General features: G+C 32.8%; 1 protein-coding gene across 33 annotated transcripts in view; it reads right to left on the bottom strand.

Annotated features, from left to right (window-relative positions):
* MYCBP2 (MYC binding protein 2, E3 ubiquitin protein ligase) overlaps positions 1 to 12,470 on the bottom strand; it is a 203,873-nt gene that overhangs the window by 54,466 nt on the left and 136,937 nt on the right. For 17 of the 33 annotated variants that reach the window (XM_015277213.4, XM_015277190.4, XM_046901818.1 and 14 more), the window contains 4 exons: positions 7,664 to 7,738; positions 4,933 to 5,157; positions 3,892 to 4,024; positions 1,931 to 2,056 (listed from right to left, as the gene is read on the bottom strand). In XM_015277213.4, coding sequence (XP_015132699.2) covers positions 1,931 to 2,056; positions 3,892 to 4,024; positions 4,933 to 5,157; positions 7,664 to 7,738 — 559 coding nt within the window. The remainder of the gene's footprint in view (positions 1 to 1,930; positions 2,057 to 3,891; positions 4,025 to 4,932; positions 5,158 to 7,663; positions 7,739 to 12,470) is intronic. The other 16 variants (XM_015277205.4, XM_040706399.2, XM_040706416.2 and 13 more) reach the window with 2 other exon arrangements.

Raw genomic sequence — 12,470 nt, 5'->3', positions numbered from 1 at the left:
CATAGAAGAATTCTAAATGAACAGGCCTAAAATAAGTAATTATTTTAAAGTGAAGAACCTCTACGAAGAGCTTGAAAGTTACCTGCTTAAAATTAAACATGGAGATGGATACGGTCATTTGTGAAGAATATTAAATACTTGACTGTAATGTAGAAGGCTCAAACACAGAATAGAATATTTGTGGGAGTTTATGCCTTCTGTCTCACAGGCAATACTGTAAACACAGACCTAATACTGGGTATCCTTACATTCAACCAATGTATGTGAATAAATCTGCATTTAAACTAGTGCATCCCTACAGAAAGTTCTGTTGACAAACAAGCATCTCCAACAGAACTGCTTCACTTGAAATTTTTCCTTATAGATAGTGCTTGTGTCTTCAGTTCTTTCTTTTCCACAAAACTCAAAGCTTCTTAGATCTGAGAATGCAAGCTGGCAGTATATAAAATAATGATACATTAATTCTATTTATTTTTTGGAGGGGCAAGGAAATATCATTACTCTTCCAAATACAGTTGCCAACAACTTTTTGGTGTTTTTTTTTCCAAGAATTCAGAAATAGTTACAATACATGGAATGAATAAATTAATCTAGCTGACCTTAACAAAGAAAGCTGCCAAACAACACTGTTATGCCATTTCTGTACCTATTTATGTGTTTTGATGATTTTGCCCTGTATGAGTATGAGGCAGTTGCAAAAAACACTGAAGGAAACACTAATTCATTACTTTTTCATTACTTCAGTACTTGAATTTCACTGCCCTTGAGTAAACTTTGTCAGTAGATTTATAGCTTCTTAGGGAACTTGACGCTATGATGAAACACCCTGATATGAGATGGTGACTAAATGATTATTGGAGCTACAGTGATAATTGAATAACTTGCAGGTTACTTGATAATTTCAGGTCATGTTAATTAGGCAATAGAAGAGGCAGAGTTCTAATTAATGTCTGTGGTTACAACAAGAAATTACTCATAAGCTCCTTAACACTGTTTTTCCTGAATGTACTTGACCGTATTTCAACCTTTCTATCTGAATATTAAAAGCTACCGGTATAATGATATGTAATAGTGGAACTGTGGCTATCATATATATAAGTCCTCCTTTAAAACAAATTTCAATTCAAGTTTTTGTTCGTTTGTTTTTTGTTTTTAATTTTAGAGACCACTTATAATATGTGTTGGCATTAAAATCAGATTGCACACCTAAGGCCTACAATCTTACTGGCATTGACAGAGGACAGAGATGTCAGAATGTAATGACAGAGCTCTGTGCTTCAGTATTTGTCAAGGACATCAGACTCAGCAAAAGTGCCTTCCATAATCATTAAATATTCTTGATGCAATTAATGAACAGAAGGCAAGCAATTTGAATTTACTGTCACAGCTTACACAGATTTACATCTCATCAATGAAATAAATCATGCTTAAGAGAAACTACTATTTTATGTCAGTAAAATGAGTAAGATGTTATTTATTTCCCAGTATTTGTAACTGGTGGCTGAAAGGTAACTTCAGTTTTACAACATAAATCTCAAGTGGTAGTCTGTCATCCAATCAAAAGCACTTAACATTTTAAGACAGGTTAGAAGTGTTTAAGAATGTTTCCGATCTTTTTAAAACCTGTTTTTTATAAATGCAATATCTTTCATATCTTGTTTTGCAAATGTTTATTTTTCTTTTCTACATTATAGTGCAGTGCCTGGCATTACAGAAAGCCTCAGCTGTCTGTAACGTTCAAGCATTTGATGATGCTTTTTATACAGAGTACTTAGACTGAGTGAAATGGAAGTAGAGAAAAAACACCTTACAATTCATTCTGCTACTGATTTCTTCTTTTGGAGACTAGAAGAGTATAAAATGAGTGACAAAAACATAAGCAAAATTAGGATAATTGTCATTTTAAAAAATATGATTGAAAAAAACATACCTTTGTTATTTCCAAGGCCATAATCAAACCCTTGTCCATTACTACAGCTCGTCCCCTTACTGAAAGCTTGTATTGAAAATGGACTTGGGGGAGGAGTCTGAACATTTTGATCTAGAAGAACTTGCTCTGTAAAAAAAAACCCATATCACTTTAGAATTAGATCTTCTCATATTTTACACTGGAAAGATGAGTCACAAAGATTTTTTTTTTTTCCCCTCCAGAGAGCACTCTTTCATTCTACTCAATTCTCTTCAGAAAGAAAAGGACATCTTTCTTCCCTAGAGCTCAATCTCTAAAAATAAAAAGATTGAGGAGTTAATATCATGCAGACTGGTTTTACATTTGACAGAGTTGCTGCAACTTTTGCTGTCATGTGCCACTCAGGAATAGGCTCAAGAACTTATTTTCAGTAATATCACACCATTTGATAATTTATTTATTCTTTGGACAACAGCTGTTAAATTCATTTAATAGATGGCTTGAAGAAACTAACTCTTTAAGTGAGTTGAAACAAATCAGCCTCAGGAAATCACAACAAACTTTACAAACTCTTGTGGAAGAACAAGTATTCTCAGGGAGAAATATTTAATGAAATCATGCTAATGAAGATTTATATTAATTTTTACTAGAGATTTGAAAGGTAAGAGGCACTAGACAGCAGTATCCAATTTCAGGCTCCCCATTCAAATACAGACTAAAATGTATTCAGCAGAAGCCACCAAGACAGTCTGGGCACTACAGATCACACAACTACGGAGACGTTGAGAGTTCTAGGCTAGTTCAGTCTTGAAAAGCAAAAGCTAAGGAGAGATCTTACTGCTCCCTTCAATTACACAACTGGAAGGGTCAGAGAAGATGAAGCCTGACTTTTCTGGAAGGTTTACAGTGACAGGACAAGGGACAACGAATGTTGCCGTGTGTGAAATTGTATTATGATTTTTTTTTTTCACTGTGAAGGTAGGTAAATACTGGAACAGGTTATCCTGAGAGGTTGGAAGTATTTTCAATATTTTGACTTTAGTTACTAGACAAGGGCCTGAGCAGCAACTTGATGTAGCTGATTCTGCACCGTGAGTGAGGTTGGACTAGATGATCTTCTCCAGTACAAATAATATCAGATCACTCCTGTTTCATCTTTTGAGGGAACAATAGGTAGGCCATGATCTTGTACCTGAGAACTCAGTCAGATGGGTTAGTCTATCTATTAAGGAATGAACAATTTCAGGATGCATCAGAGTTTTCACGTGAAACATCTGAGATAAATGAAACATATTTTAGATCAGTAGTAATGACTAGTAATGTTTGGAGGATGATCAATAAGAAGCATGATCAAAATAAAATTACAAAAATGCAGTAGCAAACTTTGGGTACTAACCTTTTGCTTATGTTTTCTGTCATTTCTAGTTCTTACCCAGTCTGAACATAAATTTATCAGGACAGAAATTCTGCATTTTAAGAAAATGTAATCATTCACTGCTAACTAGAATAATGAGAAATGTGATGTTGTTGATTCTGTGTCTAAAAAAAATCTGTAATGGTTTTCTAATGGGATACAGTGTAGCAGAATTAAAACCAAAAGGGACATAAACAGTTCTGTTTGCTCTTCTTCTCATACAGACACAGAAAAAGGACAAAAGTCTGAAACAAGTACACAAACACTTATTTGAAAATCATCCCTATGGCTAAAAGGAAGGATAGAATTATGATCCATAACTGGTACAGAAGAAAATATGGGGGAATACTTTCACTGTTCTTTAAAAAAAAACAACAAAAAAAACCAAGCAGATAAAGAATGCTTGTAAACAACTTCAAAATTCAGCAACAAAGTAATTAAAAGGAAAAAAATATTGATTTACATTATACCTTTTAAAAACTCAGTTTCTTCTTTATTTATTTGTCCTATTTAGATTTCTTGTCATTTTTTTTCTAAGTTAATTAGAGAACAAAACGAAACAACTTGCCATCTTCATGTCGGAGGTACTGGTTTCCACCTCTGTCTCTAGCTAACGACCACGCCTCGCCTTCATCACTTTCACAGAACTCTACCATGCTGTTCTTATCCATTTGCACCCATGTACCTTCTGAATTAGTCACCTGTTGTACACATAAAAAAGCACAACATACTGACTTTTCAGATTATTCAGTAGTACAATTCAGCAACTTAATTCAGAATCTGAAAAGTACGTGCATTCCAATCTTTATATTACAACAAAAGCTTTAAAAAAAAAGTTTCTTAAATTAAGGCCACAGGCTGAGGCAGACTGAAGGACCAAAAACCACTTATGGCACATTTACAGTTAGGAATATTTCCAAAAATATTAAACCTGCTTATGTTTGGAAAAAGCGACACCAACACCACAACTTTAGAATGTTCAAACAAGCCTACGTAAAAACTTGAAGGAGATATTCAAGGTATGCCTTTTTACAGGTGGCTGAAACAACAGAATTGTAATAGTGAGTTATATATGAAATGCTTGCATAAGTACTAATTGTGTTCCTGACACTGTATTTAGGAAATAGCATGACACACTTCATCCTTAAGCCCTTCTTAACCATAAAACATCACAACTGGAAAACCGCACAGCAACAGTAGTTCAGAAACTGAACAAATGAGTCATAACAGAGTAGCAGAGTAACTTGTTAATTGGTTAGGTCCTAGAAAAAGTTTTGTTTTTCACTGAAACAAAATTCTTTCACAGCATGTGACAAAAACATAAAACACAAACATCATTTTGTAAGGAATAGTGCAACAAATATATAAGAAAGCATATGAAACCACTTTACAACTTTAACATTATTTCAATTGAAGCAAATCTCAATTTCAACACAGAAAGACAAAAATCATAATTACATTAGTATTTAATATAAACCAAGTTCAGAAAGTAGTATTTGTCATAAAGATTGGAAAAGCAAACCTGTACAGGAGCAGATTCTTTTGTTGAGTTTACTAGTTATATATTGGTATCTATGAAGACATGAACTGAAGCTACAAGGATCCATACCTCGCCCACTGCCTTGACTTTGTTTCCCAGAACTAACATTCCAATTGGGATACCTCTAAGGTTAGGGCAGCTTCTGATGTTGTGACCTGATGGGCCAGTCTTCACTACCTTGTACACTCCAGGACCACCTCGAAGTAATGACATATCTTGTTCTTGCATCACTGCTTCCTGTGGGCAGTGTGAATTTAGGTCTTTGAAAAAATCACCAGTACTAGACCTAGATTCCTGAGAAATTAAAAAACAAAAAACAGAACAGAATAAAATTCATCACTAATACTTTTCAACTCTTTGCATAAGAAATACTTATTTCAAGAACAAAATAATTAAATTCCAAAGTAAGAAGAGATAATAGTTTTAATGCTGATTTTAGCATGCAATAATAAACTGAACTACTAGTAAATCATCCACTGAAAAGTCACCCTGTTACTCCTGAATCAGAAGTGGCTTAAATGAAGGCAAATTATTTAAAAGGGAACTAGACACTATAAATATTTACCCTACCACTTTAACTAGAACTTGCTTCATACAGACATTTACTAAGATATACATTCATTCTTCCTGCTGTATTTGTGAAATAATCTAGCAAAAAGTATTGAGCTATAGAAAAGGACCTTAAATATAATCGCTTTCCAAATGACAAGCTTCTTTTTTGACTTTACTTTACATTGTTAATTTAGATTGAAGATAAAATGAAGACAAAGAATAATAGAAACATCATAGATTCTTATAAAAAGTAGTGCATATTTATTATTTTCACTCAGACAATAAAAAAGGCTTGCAATTTATTTCACCCAGTACCAATTATAGATTGAAAAATACACTCAAATTTGAAGTGAGAAAATACTTTGTGTTTCAAATTTATAAAAAATTGATAGTTACTGAAAATAGGAGAAATTCTGATTTTCAGTCAGTCGTAGATAAATTTAATGTCTAAGAAGTCTATTATATGATTATACTTGAAAATACAAAGGATTAGGGTAACATCAGAAGAAAGCAAGTGAGAAGCAGGAACAAGCTCTATTATGCTTAAAATACAAGTTATATGTACTTCTAAAAGAAGACCTGAAAGTTATGAATCTAAGTAATGCCCTACTGAAGGAAGCCAGTGGTTCATTTAGTCCATATGTCTTCAGTTATGGCAACACAAAATGCTATTCAAAAGTAGCATGCAAGCCACTACTAGTGGGCCATCACTTATATACCAGCATTTCTGAAGGCTGCTCTAAAAGTAATGCCTCCTATTTTATTATGTTGGCTCATGACATAAGAAGCTGATGTTGGTGGTATAATAGTACAGGCTTTATCTTCCTGCCAATTCATTCATTGATGCTTTGCTGAATGCTTATGGAGATCAAATAGTGAATGTGACCACAGTGAGGCAGCGGGTGGTGCATTTTGACAATGGCAGCAGTGATATGAAAGACAAGATATGTTCTGAATGGCCAAGTACAGCTGTCACATCACCAAATGATGACACCCACGCAAATCAGCTAATGAGAGTACTTTGTAGCTGAGAATTTGCTGTACCAAGTAATGTTATAGTTCTTTTTGTATCTGTTCTAGTTTCCATGGAAATAAATACGAGGCATTACTTTGGGAGCAACATACGTAAAATCTTTTTAATATGGATGTTAGAGGGCGTAATCCTATTTCATTTACTGTCTGTTTATGAATCTGATTCCTACATATTTTATTTCTTCCGAATGTGCTAATACTTTCTGCCTCCAAAATCTCCTGTAACACCTCCTGCTGTTAGAAGAATACTTCTAAAAATAAGTTTTAAACTGAAATTCTAGTTACGTTATTTCTTTTTTTTTCTTTTTTTTTTTTTTTTTTTAATTTAACATGATTTCCTGTAATCTCTAATTAACATATTTTTAGATTTTTTGTATTGGAGCCTGTGTATTATGACCAGAGTTATGCATTAGCCTTTCTAAGAAACCTTTGTAGAACATGAACTTTCAAAGCTTTCAAGCTGAAGTAAGTTGGTTCAAAGAGAAAACAAAAAAACAAACAAACAAACAAAAAAAACCAACAATGCATGCTCTAAAGATAGTCTTAACATTTTCTAGATATTGATGTAACAGTAAAAAACTGCTGTTTTGGGGAAGAAAATCCAGTGAAGAACACATTTTTATATCTCTAAACCAGTAGGCATGTCTACTGGCATTTTCTTTACAAGGTTCACATGCAAGTTTAATATGAAAACAACACTGATCTCAAAATCACCACAAGGCTGTAGAGAGATTTAGACAAAGAAAAAAGTAGATAGTTTAAACTTCTAAACTGCATGTAATGTAACATATTTCTACAATTCCATAATTTTAAGGTTAAGAATGGTTTATTTATTAATTTTTTGCAGTTTTACTCATATGAATGTCAACTTATTTGATTCTGCAACTTAAAGTGTAGCCTTTAATAACATTTTGCATCAAAATGAGAATGAAAGCCTTTATTATGTTACTAGGCCATCTCTCTGAATTTCTAATTTCGTTTTTAATATGAGAGTGCAACTTATAAATCAATGACAACTCAGCTATCTGCCCTAGTATTTTTATTTTAACATTATAAGAGAAGAGATACAGACACAGCATTCTAAGTAAACCTTCCAATTCCTGTAAAAACAATTCATGGTAAAACAGACTTCAAGGAATATTTAATGTAAAGTTGATTTATGAGGTACACTCTGAAAAAAAAGATTCAATGTGACTGTTCCTGTCACTTAACTCACCTTAGGGGGTAAAGCTTTGGAAGTCCATGAAAAAAAGTCCAAATCCCTTACTCCTTGGCTAGCATTAAAGACATTCTGAGCAACAAAGTTTTAAAAAAAAGACATATATCAAGAAGAAAATGGGAACAAAGAAACATCGGAGGAAGAAGTTAGAAGCACTGTAATGCAAACTTTCTGCACAAGTAATTTTACTGGTAGAATACTTTTCAAAAGGGAAAGCTTTGTTTTTCTGATCAAGTCACCTGAATCCATTGCCCCCTTGGCAAATTATCTATTGAACAAAAACCGTTTGGTATGTCAAAAGCTCTAAATGGATGGAGTGTGTCATGCCATTTACTGAAACTAAGAGCCAGACATTTCTTATAACGCTTGAGACTGTGCACACACAAATCCCACACTTCTGTTACGATGAAATAGTTTGTTCCATCACAAACTACAGTTTTATAGCAAGACAGTGTGCTGTTCTGAAAGAATTTCCATGATACCAGGTCTACTGCACATGGACTTCTGTCACCAATTCAGAACTGAAAAGATGCACAAGAGCTAAGATCACTCTTTTGGAGAGAAACTCAACTCATTCGTACAAAAGATTTTGCTAGCATGCACATAAAAATTGCACTCTGTACTGAAAGCAAAAATTTTGGAGTGTTGTAAGGAGAACAGTCACTAAGACCTCAATTGTTTTATAAGACATACAATACATTTAGTAGTTTATTACGGAAAATCATCAAATGGAGATACCAGAGAGAGTTTACTAAGTTTATAAGCAACAGATCATATTATAGAAACATGCACTGCTGTACTGTGTATTTTTTGCCTCCAAAGAACAGCTAGGACAGCATTTATTAGCTATTAGAAAACACTAAAAAGCAGACATCTTTTTTTCCATAAAATAATCTCTGTTCATGAACTTGTTTCTACTTATTTCAAAGAAATGGTCACTGCTCCTATGGAATGAAAGAATTAATAGTACATAGGCAGTAGTATCAATAATCAGTATGTCAGAAACCAGTTAGCAAAGCCATCATTTAATGTGTGTGAGCACATTTATCAAAACCTTATTTCCTATCTCCACCTTTACAGGGGAACCAACTAAAATCCCTGGACAGCATTCATATTAAAATTTAACAGTAATTAAAGAAAATTAATCACTGTAAGCAGAAATTGGCAAGTACAAAATACATTTTGCATGCTTAATCTATATTCCTTGAAAAAACACATCAACTTGTCAAAAAGAAGTAAATTTACTTCTACCATGAGATGGATTATCTAGCTATGTGCTGTTTGCAAAAATAATGCTTACATCATTTTTTAATAAAGACAATAATTTGTAACTTTGACAAAAATGGAGAAATTATCAAACACCATAATTTCATCAGAAAGTAGTACCTCCCTCCTCCTTTGTACCACCATTGGAAGTGGTACTAATAGACAAGTAAAAGATGCTTTGCAGAATCAGGGGAGACAGGGAGGGTCTAAGACGGGAAGATCACACAGTAGAGGCTTACCACTTTGACATAAATCTATGACAATTATGAAAAGGTTCTATTTGCATAATGATAGTTTGCTTCGTAGACATTCAATGCAGCTTAACAGACTGATGATTTTACTTTGCTGCATATTTCATATTTTGTGATGGACTTCTACTGTTTAGACAAACATGGATAATCCATATCCGAGATAACGAAGTATCATTTCAATAATCTCTGTTGACATGCTATAAAGCTACATGTGAAAAACACACAGAAGAAACCAACAGCAGTGAGGTGGGACCGTGCTGGCTCACCAACACACTGGAGATAAAGTCAGATTCTCTCCTATGCTCTTGGAACATTAGAGCTTTCTGGCTTCCAGGCTTTTAGCATGCCATGATCAATACATGCGGTATGTACTTGAGAATTAACTACTAATTCAGAAGAAACTACTACATGCAATTTTGTATATTTAGTTCTTATGCTATGATTGGTAGATTTCAGTTTATTTTATCCTTTCCTTACAAAAGTTAAAAATAATTTCAGGAATTGTTCCCAGAAAAACTTCGTACCTTTTTTTCTAATAAATTTAGGTTTCAGGAATCATAATGTTGAATATAAATTACTTCACCACTGAAAATTAGTAGATGTTAAAATAGTTAAAATCTCAGTATTATTTTTCAAAGCTGTCTTATTTTAAATAATCATCTAGACATTTTACCCAGCATACCCTCACTCTCCAATTGACTCCCATCATGCCTAAAATGATGGCAGAAATCTGTTATGAATGTCCTTCAGTGTTTTCATAGAACATCTGAAGGCTCTGCAATCAAACAAGATAACCTACATACTGATTTTGATTCTCTCTTCAACTACAATAATCATTGGAAAAATATGCAGTTTCTTAGTTCTGTCAGTCTACAGCGGTTGGGGAATGTAACAGTAAAATTGAGCAGAAGGGTATAGAATTTCCTAGAATTATACATTTGACATTTAAAATGGAGTAACAAAAATATTCAGAGTACAATATATATATATTTTTAAGTTTCAGAGTTTAACAAAAATATTACTTTCTATGACTTCCCATAAAACAAAACTGTTTTTCACTAGTTTGCACTGTTTCATATTAAACATATATATTTATTATATATGATTATAATTATATATTATATATATATAATTATATATAAATACATATTTATATATTGTTCACTGTTGAATGCAGCAAGAACAGTTAACTGAATCTGACAAAACAGAAGGAAAAGTAACTACCAGGACAATAAGAAGCCAATCCAAAATCGCAGTATACGAAGGTGGGTTAGATGTGCAATTTGAGATCAATGTCTATATAGTTGCTCCTCATGAAAGGAGAAGAGCAAATATAGGAAGAGATCAGACTACCAAACTTTTCTTAAGAATGTAGATGACCAAAACTAAGACAGAATCTCTATGTTCCCATGATCATTTCTCTTTAAATATAATACCTTTCATCACAATATACAGTGTACTGAGAAGATCTAAGATACTCAATATTTGTTTTATCTTAAGATAAACAGTTAATGTCTATTAAAAAAAGTTAATATATATGCAAAGAAGAGGAAATTAACACTGCAGAAAAAAATATTTTTCCTTTGTTCATTCTTGAATTAATACAGTGATGAAATGAAACAATTACAGCTTTCTTTAAAAAAAAAATCTTAAATATATTTTACAAGATGCGCTGTGAAATTTTACACACCTAACTTAGCATTACAAAAAACGTATATGTTTAAATTAACATAGTACCATAATCAGAGTAGCAAACTACACACGAGTTGAATAAAAATTAAGTTTAGTTAAAACAATGTGGGATTAATTTTTACAGGGAATGTCATGTCTAATCAGCCACTTGATTTTCCGTATGTATTTTTAGGCACATGTAAGACTTTTTCACTTACCCAATTAAACAGAAAAGGAAGGATAGACAGAAATTATTTCACATTTTTCATAAACAGAACTTCTAACATTTCTTAATGTGGCATCTTTTGCCACATGGGTCATTCACCTCTAGAAGACTGCATTTAGGATATTTGACAGTTGAAAAATACAGATGGATGTAGACAAAAGGTAGGCAACTAACACCTAGTTTTCAGTATTTTCATCTCACTGACCACCTCTAGAGAATTTATTTTAAAGCTTTCCCATGAGAAAGCGGTATATTTTTACTTGATCAAGATTTGGCAGGAAAGAGTTTAAAACTGACTTAGAAAAATCAGGAGCTTAAAAAAGTTTACAAAATTTCATCAAATGGTGTGCTTCCTAATGATATACTAGCATGCAGTAAAAAGTCTAAAATATTTAAAAGCCATAGAACCTTGATGTTTGTTTTGTGATTGTTAAGGAAGAAAAAATATTGATTTCCTTTCTGTTTATGATTACGAAACAAACACACTGATTTGAATGCTTAAATACAGTCATAATACAAGTAAATCATTTCAGGACATGCTTTGTCCTTCCAAATAATAATAATTAGGAGAAGAAGAAGAAGAAGAAGAAGAAGAAGAAGGAGAGAGATGCAAATAAACCTTCCAATCCTAAGTAGCTCAAAGTATTTGTTAATATGATAATCGTCTTAAATTAAAGTTACTTCCTTATAATTTTTGCTGTGTTCACCACTGGCTGCTTACTGATCAGAAGCTACAAAAGTGTGCCATTTTGCCATCGAGGATGTAATAGAACTGGTTAGTTGAAAGAAAATTAGTAATATCTACCAGATCTTAAGAGTTCAAATGGTATCAAAACTGTTCTGCAGAACTCTTTAATAAGAAAAAAAAACAATCTATAATATTCTATCTGAACTTTAAAGAAGCATTCACACAATAAACTGTACGATATGCTATTGTGCACATTTCATTGCATCTGGTCTACTTATTCAATTAAAATCTGATGTTATCAAAATTGAATATTGTCGATTATTTACTATTTGCTAAGAGAGCCATTTCTTTTAAGTTTGTCTGAGAGAGCTAAATTTTCCTCTAGAAATGCATGTGTACTGAAACCATTTGAAATTGACAAAGTAGTAAGCCCTTGCTAACCACTTATATGATTACTGAGCTCAAAAACATTCCCTATAGCAAATAAATAAAAAGTATTGGGAACAGAAAAAAAATCTGAAAAATATATAATTTATGTCCAGGCTTACAGATTTACTGAAGCTGATTACTTTGTCATGGGTGAATTCATTTTTATTATGGGTGAACTGCTGTATGAAAAACAGTAACGTCTGACAAGTGTACTAGAGAAACTGATACTCAGTAGAAAACTGACTTCAAAACTCAAGCAAGATTTTAAACAAA

Source organism: Gallus gallus, chromosome 1, assembly GCF_016699485.2.
Source record: "Gallus gallus isolate bGalGal1 chromosome 1, bGalGal1.mat.broiler.GRCg7b, whole genome shotgun sequence".
NCBI lineage: Eukaryota > Metazoa > Chordata > Aves > Galliformes > Phasianidae > Gallus > Gallus gallus.
The sequence above is the reverse complement of the archived record's forward strand: the minus strand, read 5'-3'. Positions and strand labels throughout refer to the sequence as shown.